The sequence below is a fragment of the Pristis pectinata genome, chromosome 3, assembly GCF_009764475.1.
Source record: "Pristis pectinata isolate sPriPec2 chromosome 3, sPriPec2.1.pri, whole genome shotgun sequence".
NCBI classification, from domain to species: domain Eukaryota; kingdom Metazoa; phylum Chordata; class Chondrichthyes; order Rhinopristiformes; family Pristidae; genus Pristis; species Pristis pectinata.
The window spans coordinates 89,699,800-89,716,276 of record NC_067407.1 but is presented as its reverse complement, the minus strand read 5'-3'; the positions used below and the strand labels follow the sequence as shown (position 1 = coordinate 89,716,276).

The 16,477-nt window shown below is 38.1% G+C and overlaps 1 protein-coding gene across 1 annotated transcript in view; it reads right to left on the bottom strand.

Moving 5' to 3' along the window:
* Nucleotides 1-16,477, bottom strand: part of LOC127567988 (ADP-ribose glycohydrolase MACROD2-like) — an 874,651-nt gene that overhangs the window by 691,642 nt on the left and 166,532 nt on the right. The window contains exon 6 of the mRNA XM_052011231.1: nt 733-762. Coding sequence (XP_051867191.1) covers nt 733-762 — 30 coding nt within the window. The remainder of the gene's footprint in view (nt 1-732; nt 763-16,477) is intronic.

The window sequence follows — 16,477 nt, the reverse complement described above, 5'->3', positions numbered from 1 at the left end:
AAAAAATCATTTCATAAGGCCGACCCATTATTCTGAGATTGTGGCCCAAAATTTTTGATTCTCCAGGCAAGGAAACAGGCTCATGACATCTACTCTTTCAATCCGTCAAGAATTATGTTAATTCTTTACTTGTTATTTTCATCGAAACATCATTTTCTACAAATACAGGTAATAAAATGGTGATCATTTTCATGAAGATTATTTTAAATTAATTTTTCCTATAGTAACCTACAAGTGATATGGGTGTACCAGCCATGACTACCGCAAACTAATTACAGGTTCTACAGTGTATAAATAAAATCTCAAATTATTATAGAAACATAATTAGGCCTTGAAGAAATTCAATACTACAAATGAAATATGAAACATTAAGTATTAATTGGTGCCATCAATAACTGACAGACATAAAATGCTGTAAAACTTCAAGAGGAACACGAAAGCATCTCAGATCTCACATTATCAGGATTAATGAGTTAGTTAGGTTCAATTTGATAACCCATTTAAAAAGGAAGATGAGATAACATTTGAAGATACTGAAAGAGAGAAATGTGACAATTACATCACAATATAATAACTCATGCAGGAAAAGTGGTTGAAAACCAGCAAATTCAGGTCATCACATAAGCATTTACAAAAGATTTATAGCATTACAATGAAAGAAGATACGGATAAATAGCATTTAAAGATACTATTGTGAACCAACAAAACTGAGCAGAATTTACAAATACTTACCTCCTCCTCCTCCAAGCAGACTTTTGTTTGCTGCAAGAAATAAAAAAAAGTCAATATCCAAAGATTTTAAATATTGCTGTCTCTTAAATAAATAATTTAACACGCTAACATCTAACAAGATGTCTGAAATAGCATTCTGTGGGCTATTGCTATGGTTGCTGATTCACCTCTCAATTTCAAACTTGTTTCATCAAATCAAAATAAATAAGCTCCTGAACTTAATCTACCTGTGCTGCTTTGTAAGTGAGATGCAGCAAATTAAAGAGTTTACAGTCTGTAGGGAATTATATGTGACACAAAGCAATTCTCAGTGTTGGAGATGCAGGCACAGGGGTAGGCTATTCAACCCTCAAAGTTGTTCCACCATTCAATGGGACTGAAAGTGATTTAATCCAAACTCCATCTGCATACTAATGCACCAAAGCCATTTATAACCATGGTGAGCAAAAATCTACTAAGGTGTGATCTAAATGAGTGGCAGGATGATTCGGCACTCTTTGCATGGGGAGGTATTTCCCGACTTGTCTTCTGAATGGTCTGGCCCCTGGTTTTAGAATCAAGTCCCAGGTTCATCCACTGGTAGATGCAATTTCTCTACCATCTCAATTCCTTTATAAGTTCAAACAGCCTTTTATGCAAAAAAAGATATTTTCAAAAAAAAGAGCAAGTACCCAAAAAGAGAAAATGGAATGCTGAATGACCTGCTGAATATTTCCAGCATTTTGTTTTTCAGATTTTCACCATCCACAGTTTTTGCTTTTGTGTGACTCTTTTTAATTCAGATCCACAGCATCTGCAGCTTTGGTTTAGGCCTTTTCTTTTCTAAAGAGTGGACTGATCATTACCAGCTTTGGACTGCAACCTTGAAATGAACCGATAGTTCACATTTGGTATACAATCATCTTTTGAAACTTACAAAATTCTTAGCGAGTTCAATAGGGTAAACACATGAAGGATGTTTCCCCTAGCTGGGGGAGAGTCTCAAAGTAAGCGGTAGACCATTTAGGACTGAAATAAGGAGGACTTTCTTTATTCAAAGCGAGATGACTCTTTTGAATTCTCCACCCCTGAAGACTGCAGAGGCACAATTTTGTTCAGAACTGAAATCTTTGGAAATGGTGACAGAGCGGGAAAATGTTATTGAACCAGATGATCAGCCACAATGTTGTTGAGTGGCCAAGCAAGCTCAAGGGTCCGAGCAGCCTTCTCCAGTTATTTCTGTGGTACTCATTCAGTTTATGTGTTGAGTCTTTCAGGATGTTGATGGATATCTTCAAGTAATTTATTGGTATTGGTATTGGTATGGGTTTATTATTGTCACTTTTACCGAGGTACAGTGAAAAACTTGTCTTGCATACCGATCGTACAGGTCAATTCATTACACAGTGCAGTTACATTGAGTTCGTACAGAGTCCATTGATGTAGTACAGGTAAAAAACATAACAGTACAGAGTAGTGTCACAGCTACAGAGAAAGTGCAGTGTAATAAGGTGCAAGGTGACAACAAGGTAGATCGTGGGGTCATAGTCCATCTCATTGTATAAGGGAACCGTTCAATAGTCTTATCACAGTGGGGTAGAAGCTGTCCTTAAGTCTGGTGGTATGTGCCCTCAGGTTCCTGTATCTTCTACTCGATGGAAGAGGAGAGAAGCGAGAATGACCTGGGTGGGGTCTTAAAACAACTGGGAAATGACACAGTAGCAGAGTATGCAAAAAGAAAAATCAAATCACACAATCATAGAAGAGCTTTGGTGAGACTATACCAAATACTGTCTATAATTTGGTCTCCTTAACAAAGGAAGGATATGCTTGCCTTAGGATTCACTAGATAGATTCCGGGATTAAGGGGACAAGCACATGAGGAAAGTTTGAGTAGAACATACCTTAAGTTTATTTTGGAAGTGATTAAAAAATATATCAAGTTATTAGCAAGCTGGACATAGTAAATGGTTTGAAGCTATTACCCATGTCAGAAAGTTCAAAACTAAGGCTCTTGGTCTCTGGAAGAGAGATCAGTTGTTTAAAGTCAAGATGAGAAAATATTTTGAGGGATGAAAATCTTTGTAATTCTTTGCCATGTAGGACTAACAATGTCACTATGCACAGCACTGTGATCAATTGATATTTTTTAACAAAGAATATTAATAGATAATGGGGATGGGATGGGAAAATGGAATAGAGAGAGAGGTTCAGTTATGATTTTATTGAACGGAAGAGGTTCAAAGGACAACATGGTGTCCTGTTCATTTGGAGTTTGGTGCATCTTGATAATTAAGTCATATCTTCTAACCACAAAGGAAAATTACATGACTAAATTACATGACAAGTAGCTACAGTGTTGATATACTGTTCCACGAGTTCAGAAGAAACTCACAGCCAAGATGCTGATGGCACCAAAAAAATCCAAGGCAAAGTGTTATTGTTCCACATGCACAGGTGAAACCTCAAGAGTTGTCAATGGAGTATAGTAAACACCTCATAAGAGCTACAAAGGCAGGAAAGGCATGCCAGCAGCTCTACTTCATTAGGAGTTTGAGGAAATTTGGTACGTCACCAAAGGCTCCTACAAATTTCTATAGATTTATGGTGGAGAGCATCCTGACTGGTTGCAACACAGCATGGTATGGAGCCTCCAATGCACAGGATCGTAAGAGGCAGTAGAGGGTTATAGACTCAGCCAGCTCCATCATGGACACAACCCTCCCCACCATTGAGGTCATCTTCAAGAGGCGGTGCCATCTATCATTAAGGACCCCCACCATCCAGGATACACCATCTTCTCATTACCACCATCAGGGAGGGAGGAGGTACAGGAGCCTGAAAACCCAAACTCAATGATTCAGGAACAGCTTCTTCCCTTCCGTCATCAGATTTCTGAATGATCCATGAACACTACCTCATTTTTCCTTCTCATTGCACTATTTGTTTATTTTTGTAATTTATAGATTTTAAGTCTTAGCACTGTACTGCTGCTGCAAAACAACAAATTTCATGTCATATGTCAGTGATAATAAATCTGATTCTGATTCTGAACATTTGGCCAACCTCCATAAAAGGCCATGGTAAAAAGCATAAAAAGCTGGAGAACTGAACGAAATTTGTAGAGGAAATGAAGTGTTTGAAACCCTGCAGGAGTTGTGGTAGCTGCAGCTGTTACAGCTTTAGTCAGTTTCGTGCCAGGAAGCTAATGGATTCCTTACGGATTGAATGGATCTTTTCACTTAGATAATTGCTCAGGGTTGACAACAAATTGTTTCCACAACAGTTCTATTGGTTCTGAGGTGAATAAGGAGGCTGATATAGGTCTGCAAACTTTGCCATAGATAGGGCAGGTGAAGTTTGAAAGGATGATGCAGGTGTGGGATGGTGGTGGTTGGGGGAGGTGGTGGTGCTGAAAAGATGGGTGCAACAGCAAAGGTAAAACTAACAAAACCCAGTACTGAACCCTCCCCACAAGCAGATGGTGGTTTTAAAAATACCCTGATACATGTAGAAGCTGCCAATGGGTCCATTCACCCCAGCATACATACTTGAAGTTTAATTTTATCATTGGCTGACAGAAAATGTTACTTAATACTCTTCGATCTAAGTTGTGTTCACTGAACAGGAACTCCTCTCTGCTTTCAGAGTAATAGCTTTCACAACGGAAGAATGTACTTTCTTCTCGTAAAACAGCACTAGCATAGGTTTAGCATAACTGCAAGCCTGAAAACAATTTTACCTAATTCTGGACAAATAGTATAAGTCTCCATTGGAGAAGCATTCAGAAAATATTTCTTCCTTAGATTAGGGGCAAAAAAAGAGACACAAATCGCATTAAAACAAGTCAACTGCCACTGCACAATTTTTTTGACAGTGTACTCTAATTTACATTGTTACTTTTCCCTCCATGGAGCATGATAAAAAGCCTCAAATGCTTGACAAAAATGTTATTTTTATTTCCATACAACATTCGTTAATCAGAACAGTTAAGAGCTTCACGCCAGGCACAGGAACAGAATCTTCCTTCCATGAGACAACAGTATCATTTGTGACTCGTTCAGATCCATCATATTCAACCCTTCAGAAATGAACCTTTTGATACCTGCCACTTAATTTAACGAACTGAAACACTATGGTTTCATTTTCTTGTGTTATTCTACACATTTTATTTGCTTTTGAAGAAAAAGACAAGAAAATAATGGCGGAGGAACTTATTATCTTGTCTTTTCATGAATATAAAAGTAAGATAGATTGAGAAAGATGGATGCAACAGCGAAGTTAAAACACATGAAGGATGTTTTCCTTGGCTAGGGCGCAGTCTCAAAGTAAGGGGTAGACTAGTTAGGACTGAAATAAGGAGGATTTTCTTTATTCAAAGGGAGGAGACTCTTTTGAATTCTCTACCCTCGAGAACTGCAGAGGCTCGGTCAACAATTTTGTTCAGAACTGAAACCTTTGGAAATGGGGACAGGCCAAGAAAATGGTATTGAGACAGATGATCAGCCACAATCTTGCTGAATGGCCAAGTAAGCTGAAGGGTCCGAGCAGCCTGATTTTGAGCGGCTGGAATTAGAACCTGGGAAGATAAAATTGCCAGCAGCAATCCCGGCAAACAATGATTTAGAACATTTAAAAATGTATTCAATAGAATGTAAGAAAACCTTTTCTGCTAATAGGAAAGAATAAACCAAACACTCATAACACTCTGTGGGTGAATAAGGACATAAGGGAGCAATTGAGGGAAAGGAAAGAGGTATATATTGCATTAGCGTAGTGGTTAAGTTATTGGGAGAGTCATCAGATATCTTGATCCAAGGACATGTTTGAAAACTGCCATAGCAAGTGGGGAATTTAAATTCAAGTAATTAAATACATCTGGATTTTCTAAAAGCCAATCACAGTGTTGGTGACTATGAAACCACTGGATTGTCATAAAATCCCATCCGTTTCATTAATATCCTTCAGGAAATCTGCCATTCTTATTGGTCTGGCCTATATTTGATCCGTAACCCTCCAATGTGGTTGAAAAATTATACATGTGCCCGGAACTCAGAATAAAAACAGAAAATGCTGATAGATCTTTGGAATTAGAAACAAAGTTAATGCTTCAGGTCAATGACCCTTAATCAGAAAAGGAAAAGTGAGGAAGCCAGTGTGGTTGACTCTTAACTGCCTCCTCAGCTGAAGAAAAATTGGGGATGGACAAACAATAGCATTGTCAGTGATATCCAGACCCTGTAAACAAATAAATATAAAAAAGATACATAGACAGCAGAGAAGTCCATGATGACACAGAATACAATAAGGTTAAGTAAAAAAAATACACAGGAACTATTAAATTAAATTATTAAGTAACAAGACTAAGACCATTAAAAGAGAGACAGAACAATACCACATGGAATTACAAGGAAATGGCAAAAAAGTTAAACTATTTTTTTCATTTTGGTATTTACCACCTGTAATACAAGTGAACATGGCATTAGGTGAAGAGGTGAGCAAAGAGATTTGCATTTAAAATGGAAAATGGGGATATATTAAATAAACTAATCAAATCCCAAGAAGTTAATGCCACCACCCCCCCCCCCCCCCCAGTCCAGATGGATTGCATCCGTGCATTTTAAAATAATCTAGGAAAGAGAGAGCAGAGGCAAAGCTATACATATTAAATCATTCAATAAAATATACTACAGTGCTGGAAGACTAGTGGATAGCTAATGCAATACAATCAATCCTATCTGTGGATTCACATACTTGTGAGACCAGCCCCAGGCCTCAAAATAGCAGAAAAATATACAGATGTAAACCTTTCCCTTTTTGTGATGCCTATAACAAACAGCCAAAATAGCATAATCAGTTTTCAGACCACTTGTGTCAAGTGGCTCCCTGTTGTATAACATCCCAGCTGTTGTTCTAAGAGAGTGTTTTTTGTTTACACAGCTGCAGTTTGTGATTACAAAACTGGTGATTGCTTGTGTCAATACATTTACATTTATTTGGAGGTGGGGGTGATTGGGTACATGAGAGAGGGCTTTAGTGGTATCCACATTTTCTGTTATGCACAGCAGGTCCATGCCCCTATCCCTCATAGATAATTAGGGCCGAGTGCATACTCACTTGAGGAGGAAAATAATTTACATCCCAGGAATTACAGAATTGGATCAGCTTAACATTGCTGACAGGAAAAATAATGCAATCCATTCGAAGGAAGAAAACAGAAATCTAGAAACATGAATTATGATAATGAATAGTCGGCATGGATTGTGAAAAGGGGAAGGTCTTGCTTGACTAACCTTAGTTAATTTTTGAAGGGATTATAGAGAAAGTAGACAAATAGATGTAATTTATCAAGAGTTTCAAACAACCTTCATTACATTAAACCATATAGACCAATAAGGTCAGAATGGATTATGAGCTGGCCTCAAGATTGTAAGAAAAGAATGGGAGGAAAGGGCAGCTATTTGCATTATAAATAGATAGTGATGTTCCTTAAAGATCAGTGCTGGTTGGAACAACTCATACTGACATCAGTTTGAAAGTGTGATGTTGATGGAATGTGGGTAGCTGACTGGTGAGTATTTTAGAACATAGAACACTACAGCACAGTACAGGCCCTTCAGCCCACAATGCTGTGCCAACATTTTATCCTGCTCTAAGATCTACCTAACCCTTCCCTCCTGACATTTCTGACAATTTTTTTACTTCACAGGCTTATGACAGTGCTGGGAGACAGAGAAAAAAGCTAACTATTTGGTCAGAGTATCTGGTAAATAGTTAAGGTCCATTCTTTCCTATGGTTTAAAATGGTACAGAATGGGGGGGGGGGTGCAAGATAATAATGAAAAAGAAAAATAATTGTACAAAACAATTTAGTTAATAACAGCAATAATAGCAGTATAAGTGATGTGTCATGGCTGCAGTACGTAGAAGCTCCTGGATGTGTTAGTGTGATTTTAGGAAAACATCAGCAACTCAAGAAGCCTTGGCTCAATGTGACTGAGCTGATGGTGAAGCTGCAATACATGAGGATGGGGGAAGAGGTTACCTGGATACTTTTGAGAAACTTTCTTAAAACAGCACATTCTGGAGACAACCAGAGAGCAGCTTATGTTAGCCCTGGAATAGGGCAACAAAGAAGGATTAGTTAATGACTTCATCATGAAGGCTCCCAAAGGTAGCATTGGCCATAATTTGAGAGAGAGAGAAAAATGGGCTCAAGATAAGAATTTCAAATTTAAATCAAGACATTTATGTAGTCATGAAAGCACAGCTAGCTCAAATGAAATGGCAGATTCGGTTAAAGGATCAGTTAATTGAGATTCAGTGGCAGACATTTGAAGGGATCTTTCAGAATGCACAGAATTCCAATGAAAAAGAAAAATTACAAGGAAAGGACCCACCATCCAACAACAGTAAAGGTAGCAGCAAGTCACACAAACAATGTAAGTTCACAAAGATGGGTGATAGGTCAGAAGATTGGGCAGAATGTAAATATAATAAAAAGTAAATAAATAAAAAGTTGAGATGTTACATTGAAGTTGAAAAGACGTTGGTGAGGCCAAATTTAGAGTATTGTGTGCAGTTCTGGTCACGTACCTACAGGAAAGATAGCAATAAGCTTGAAAGAGTGCAGAGAAAATTTACACAGATGTTGCCAGGACTTGAGAACCTGAGTTACAGGGAATAGGTTGAATAGCTTAGGACTTTATTCCCTGGGAGTGCAGGAGAAGGAGGGAAGATCTTAGAGAAGTATACAAACTTGTGAGGGGTATAGACAGGGTGAATGCAGGCAGGCTTTTACCCCTCAGGTTAAGTGAAACTAAAACTAGAGGATGTAGGTTTAGGGTGAAAGGTGAAGTGTTTAAGAGGAATCTGAGGGGGAACTTCTTCACTCAGAGGGTGGTGCGAGTGTGGAATGAGCTGCCAATGGAAGTGGTGCATGCGGGTTCAATCGTAACATTTAAAAGAAGTTTGGAGAGATGCATGGATGAGAGAGGAATGGAGGGCTATGGTCTGGGTGCAGGTACATGGGACTAAGCAGAAACCCAGACCGGCATGGACTAGATGAGCCGAAAGGCCCGTTTCTGTGCTGTAGTGCTCTATGACTCTAAGATTGATAAAGGTGAAAGAATTAGGAATGCAAGAACCAAACTGCATAAAAATGTCAATTGCAAAAGTGTCTATATAAATTTATAAACATCAAGACTAGAAAGGAAGAGTGTAGAAGCCAGAATAGGAATAAGATCCTTCTTATTCTGGCTTCTGCCCTCTTCCTTTCCAGTCCTGATGAAGGGTCTCAACCCGAAGTGTCGACTATTTATTTCCCTCCATAGATGCTGCCTGACCTGCTGACTTCTCCCAGCACTTAGTGTGTGTTGAAAGAGTTGATGCAATGTTTTTAATTTTCTAAAATTCCCTAAATTAAGGAAGATTTGATTAAATAGCAGAAAAAGGAGGCAGAAAACAGGCCAATTAGCTTAATATCTGTCAAAGGGAAAACGTTAGAAGCTATTATTGAATATATCATCAAAGGACACGGAGGAAAAAGAAATAAGATGATCAGTCAAAACCAACATGGCTTTGTGAAAGGGAAATCATGATCAGTCACTTCAATGCTCACTGCAGAAAATAAAAACTCAGGGTGTATGAGGTAACAAATTGCTGTGGATAGAGGATTGGCTGGCTAATAGGAAACAAACAGTTAGTATAAATAGGTCTTTTAGTGGTTGGCACTTGAGTGGAGTACCACAGGGATCAGTGCTGGGGCCTCAACACTTTGCAATTTATATACAGTAAAATACTAATAATCTCACTTTCTTGAGATTTCAACAGGCAGATTTTCTAGAATACTGGATGGTGCTCATATTAATACCTGAACCCATCTTTATGTCACTTTTTTTTTATTATGTTACCATAAGAGCCCAATAATATTTCCAGTGAACCCAGTGAGTTTAAAGGGAGCACAGGAAATGTATAAGCGATCCAGATGCTGGCTCCAGCCGTAAACCTATCCACATTGCTAACCTCAGCTAAAGATTCGGCTGCACACCCTACTTGCACACTGGACCCCCAGCTCACGTTCCTGACTAATGAATGAGCCAGGTGCCGGACCATCAGGATTTCCGAGCAGATGCTGGATTAGAATTTTAATTAATTGGATGAAAGCACCAAAGGTATCGTCGCTAAATTTGCTACTGACATAAAGATTAGTAGGAAATTAAGTTGTGAAGGGCATATAAGAAGGCTGCAAATGGATGTAGATAGGTTAAGGGAATAATCAACGATCTGGCAAATGAAGTATAATGTGGGAAAAAGTGAAATTATCCATTTTGTTGGGCAAAATAAAAATGTATGTTATCTCATTGGTGAGACTTCAGAGTTCTGAGATGCAGCAGGATCTGGGTGTCCTAATGTTTGCTTTGCAAAAGACAAGAATGCAGGTATAAGCAATTATTTGTTGTATGTAGGTATAAGTAATTAGGTAGGTTAATCCAACATTACCGTTTGTTGCTGAGGGGAATTAATTTAAAAAAGTAGGAAGATTGTGGGGCTCTAGTAAGCCCAAGTCTGGAATTCTGTGTCCCCTTGCTTACTGAAGAGTGTTAATGCACTGGAAGCTTGACTAATATCTGGAATGGATGGGTTGTCTCATGAGAGAAGGTCGGACAGGCTGGGTTTGTGTCTGATAGAGTTTATTAGAGTGAGATGTAACTTGAATAAAAGTTATAAGATCCTGAGGAGTCTTGAGGATCAAAGTTTTAAAATATGAGGACATCCATTTAAGGTGAAGTGAGTATTTTTTCAGAATCAGAATTATTATCACTGTCTTATATGACACGAAATTTGTTGCTTTTTTTTTTCCTGAGGGTTTTGTGTCCTTGGAACTTTCTTCCTCAAGAAGTGGGAAAAGAGTCTTTGAATACTTTTAAGGCAGTGATAGATTGCTGATAAGCAAGGAGGCTAAGGATACAGGGGTAGGCAGGAATGCACAGTTAAGGTTACAAAGAGATCAGCCATAAATAGCTAGATAATGCTTGAGGGGCTGAGTGGCCTATTCTTGCTCATGCTCCTGATCTTAATTCCTATGTTTGTATTTAAGGCTCTCCAGCAATGAACAGATCAAAACCAGGGATGCAATCTAAAACAGACCATCATTAAGGACACTAAGAGATAACTTACCATGTAATACTATGAAGAATTATAATGTGTCCCATTTTAATTAATATTACCAAAAGCAATTACTGTATAATGGCTAATTGCCTGCATCTCAAGAATTTCAAGGCAGTAAACTGCCCTTATCCAACACAAGGATTCCTTTCACACATCAATATATGAAATATCAAGCAGTATCCAGTTGCAACAATGGATGTGAGGCTTCCTGTTAATAATAGTGAACATTTAAAAGCTGACCTTGACGGTGTTAAAACACCCACTCTTGGTCTAAACTATAGTTAATACAAGACCTTTCCCATTTTGCATTGAAAACATATTTAATGTCAACTGCATTATGATTTCACTTATTAATAACATACCCTCTTTCAACACATCTAAGCTTAAACTAATAAATATAAACTTCTTAATGAAGGAAATCAGATGAGTAGGGTTGAGAAGAATGTTAAAGCTCCAAATTAGCACTGGATACCTGAAGTTCAATTGAACAAGTTCACATTGATGTTAACTGTTAGACAAGTTATCTTATAATGTTCAAAGAAAGTAGGTAAAAGACAATTCCAGCATATACCTGACACAATTTGTGATCTTTTGAGTACATGTTCAATTTATGCTATCGTAGGATTGAAAGAAACTAGTCACTTCCTCGAGCTTGTTATACCTTTCAAATAGGTCAGGGCTGGGCTATATCTTAACCCAATTCCCATAATCCGTAACATCCATGACTAAAAATATTCCATCAATTTCACTTGTGAGAAATTATTTTGTTGAAACTTATTGCCAAGAATGGCACTCAAAAACTCCCTACTTAGGCAAGGGCATAAGAAACTCAACCCAAATAAGAATCAATGCTTTCCTAAATAAATGGAGAAGGAAAGAGTAAAGTTTAATCAAGATGTGTGTGAACTGATAAAGATGGTTATTCTATTTAACCCTATGATCAACAAGTAATTATTAAAATATTGCGTAGATTAGGCTATGAATTTATTTTAAGGCCCTTGTCAAACTCTGCTGTGCTGTCAAAAATGGACGTTTACACAGAAAGGTAAAGGTTAACATGTCATTTTTTTCATTCCTCAGTCAGTTAATTATAGAAGAAACAAGCCCATTATAAAAATGACCAATAAAATGTCTTTCATATGTCAATAAAAGCAGAAAAAACCATTAAGGGTTAAATGAAAGCACAAGCTGTGACATTCGAAGATGTTCAAAGTTGTAGGACCAAACTGGCTTACCCAAAATTAATGCACACATTAAATTAGTATAATAATGATAAATTAAGGCATACCTGAGGCTAGCTGTACTCTAAATCTCCCAATTTTACTTTGCCTTTCTACTTCTCTCCCTCTTGAGGCAATCCCTATAAACTATCACCCTGGCCAACTGTTTTGTTCTTTGACTTGGTGCCAACTTTTGTCTGGTAATTGCTCCTGATCAGTACCTATCGACACTTAACCACATTAAAAGTACTATTTAAATGCAAGCTGTTGTTTTATGAAAATCTAAACTGGTGTAAACCGAGAGTATTTGTTTCTTATGGTAGAAATGTTTGTCCCTTATAAGTTGCAGTTCAAAAATCTCAAAAGAAATTAATTTAACCAAGGGAAAAGTTTTGCTGTTAAATTCATCCATTTCACTTATGCGAAGAATATAAAACAGCAGTACCAAATCACAGGTAAAGACGTATAAAAAGTCAAAATTAAAAAGGGATTCAGTATTTGCATAGTCAAGGTTTTGAATAATTTTCTCCCCTGTGCAAGTTCATGAGGGGGCACAACTTTTGTAAGAACCAATTACCCTGTAGTGTAGCGGTTAGCATAACATTATTACAGCGCAAGTGACCCGGGTTCAATTCCAGCCGCTGTCTGTAAGGAGTTTGTACGTTCTCCCCATGACTGTGTGGGTTTCCTCCAGGTGCTCTCGTTTCCTCCTGCATTCCAAAGACGTACAGGTTAGGAAGTTGTGGGAATGCCATGTTGGCGCTGGAAGCGTAGCGACACTTGCGGGCTGCCCCCAGAACATTGCATTTCGCTGTGTGTTTCGATGTGCATATGACTAATAAAGAAATCTTATCTTATCTTACCATCAGTCACTGACTAAATACTCACTCCTCGTGAGAGAATATCAAACGATGCAAGGTGTAAACTCATCTCATTCTGTTTCTGTAATCAAACTGAAAACTTGTTTAAGATGCACAGTGTTTCCGAAGGATAAAGATGAGCCATTTGATTTTAGCTCAATCGAGTGGGCTCTTTAACTCCAGCAAAAACTGGAGTAATTCTCAATTACCCTAAGAAGATTTTCATTGCTATAATTTTTATTCTGCATTAATTTACAAACAGTATCAGCATAAATGATTGTACAGAAGTCATGAGACTAGAAATTCATTTTGTTTTTAAAAAAATTAAGCTCTGGGAACACTGGAGAATGTCATTCAGCATCAGAAGAGGATCTCCACAAGATAAACCAAACCAGGCACCAGAATTCCAATCTTTAAAATTTGGTAGCTTGTCTCATTCAACTAGCCTAGAGCAAATTACACTGAGAGGTTTGACCTCTGCCAAGATGCATTGATAATGAGGGGGTTTTAAGTCCAGGGTCAGTTTTACTTCCCTGCCACAGAAAGCCATTAGCTTTCACTTCTACTTATCCATGCTGGATGACTCAATTGCTTCCATGTCTTGTTCAGTCAATCACCGATGACCAAACATCTTTTAAAAAAAATTCACAACAGTGTTTGATCAACAATATTTCAGCTTGGCTAGCCCTCTGCTTCTAAAAATGTGCCCAGAGAGATTGTGTTCAGAGCTAGTAGCAATGTATATATTTGTGAAAAATTAAAATCCTAAAGAAAATGAGAAAATAGGTATCATTTTCTACTCGATATCACTGAAGACAAATGGAAGCACGAGCCCTAAATGATAGGAAAAGTGAGGAAAGGAGGATGCACACTGCCAAAATGTGACAAGCAGGTTTGACAAAGCGATAGAATGCCTAAGAGGGAGAACAGGATTTTACCACTGTAGGAGAAGCCAGAGAGATAAAGGAAAGGGCACAGCCAACAAGAGGTTCAAACATAAGGATAAATCTGGGGTACCAGGAGCAATGCAATTCAGGAACAAAGAAGGACCAGGTTCAGATGTATTACTGCTGAAAGCTTGTGGCCTTTTGATGAACTGTGCCTTATTGATAGTTTAGGCAGCAGTTTGACAAAGAAAGCATCAGATTAACACATCCATACTCAAGGCAAAAGAGTTGCAGCCATGATCATATGAGTCAGGGTCCCACAGAGGTGAAAGTGGGCAATCTTTTTTGAAAGACCGAGCAACCTTTTGATTGCAGGGATGCAAGAAGCAATGGAATTAGCTAAACAGACCCTCACTTTGGTAACAAAAATATCCATGGACCTTTCACTGTAATTTTGATAATAAAGATATAAGGTAAAAGGAAGAGAAATTAAGATCAGATATCCTTATTAGTCACATGTACATCAAAACACACAATGAAATGCATCTTTTTTGCATAGGGTGTTCTGGGGGCAGCCCGCAAGTGTCACCACACTTCCGGCACCAATGTGGCATGCCCACAACTTCCTAACTCATATGTCTTTGGAATGTGGGAGGAAACCAGAGCACCCAGAGGAAACCCACTGGGAGAACGTACAAAGTCCTTACAGACAGCAGCCAGAATTGAACCCGGGTTGCTGGCACTGTAATAGTGCTACGCTAACTGTTACACTACCAGGCCTGGGTTATTGGGTAGTGGGAGAAAGAATATGTTCTAAGATTACCATTGCCCTCCAAGATAATTCAAGAATTGTTGGTGGTACGACTTAAGTAAGGGTAAAAGGCAGGCTCTAAATTTTTTTAAATGAAAAGTTATCAAAATCAAAAAAATTGCTTATCCTAATGGACTACAAATGTTCCACAATTCAGTCTAAATTTAACAATTAACCACTCAAACTCCTAATTGGCAATAGTTAGAATTCCTCCATCCCTGCATCATATAATTAATATATCATATCAAAGGAATCAAAGTTGATTTTTAAGAAATGCAAAAGACTTCAGTTTTGTTTGATTCTAAAAGAATTTCACACAAAAGAGCTCTATGAACATTTGTCTTAATAATTGAATGAAAAACTCCTTATTGGAAGGATATGGCTCCAGGCATCATTCTCTTCCCAAGGGAAATGTGAAGACTAGACTTACAGCATTCAATATGCTGGCATTCATGGCTTCGGTTTAGATCAGGAGATTGCCCTCCCATTTAAATGAGGACTGACAAAAACTCTAGTAAGCTGTCTTTTACATGCCTTTGCAGCTTTATACTGCAGTATTAATCTAATTATCTGCATTTTAACTATTCTCAAATACATTTCATTTTAGTCCATTGAGAGTCCGATGTAGAGAAAGTTGAAAGCATGTGATTATGCTTTTGTGCCAGCAGTACTATGAATAAAAGAACTGTTAATCTCCAGATCCCTGTATTTTACTATATAAAATCCACAGCTTAGAAATTGACCACTCACCTCAGTAAGTCATGACTGTGCTATACAAAGTTGTGAACTAAACAATCTAATTTTTCCACATATTTCTTATCTTTAAAATTAAATATTGAAAATCAATAAAATGCAAATGGTGGAAAATTGAATTATGTATAAAAGAGTTTTACATATCATTTATTGTTATTATGTTGCATGATTAGATAAGGTGAAATAACTGATCAGTGTGCAAAGTAGTAGAGCTGCTAAACCATGTAGTAAAATGTATGTGGGTTTGCACACACGTGGGAGAAGGAGTGGGAGCAAGAGAGAGCGAGCAAAAGCGAGGCAGAGACTGAGCAACATTTAGATTTACTGATTTACGTTTTGGCCCATTACCCTCTACACTGACAAAGATATGAAGGAAAACATTTCAATAGAGATCAAATAAGAGTGCAAGCATTTTGACTTGCTGAAAATTTATTGATGGTTTAAGTCCAATTTACCTTCCTGAGGTAGGCATGAAGGCTTGAAGCATGTGGTCATATAGGATGGTACATTCCCAGCTCATCCATCAATGTGGTCGATGGCTGACCTTTAGAGTGGTAGGGGTTTTGTTGTGCTCCAACTTCCTACATTCAATTTGGAGAAGCTTGCAGTCAGGATCCACCTCACATAATGGGACATCATAGGAGGACAAAAAGCTTTGGAAGGATGCAGGGTAGGCAAACGACAACTGATCTTCTCCCTCCCTCCAGCTAACACAAGCCCCCACAACTTCACAAGAATGTAGCAAACCCCAGTGACAAAAAGGTCTTATTGGGGGTCTCCTCTTTCCAACAGGAAATGCACAGATGTCTTTACATGTAATGTCAATATCTGACCAATTATCCTACTGAAGGTTTATGACCCCTGTCATGGCATGTCAGACTTTACATGATATGCCACTGCTTTTAGGGCACACTTGCCATCAACCACTTCTGGAAATGTAGACACAGAGAATTAAAAGACAAATACATCTTCAAGCCTTTTCTATCTGTGGTTGAAATCATGGTTGATTATCAAAACTCCACCCATCATGTTTTCACATCAGTTATTACCCTTGGCTAGCAGAAT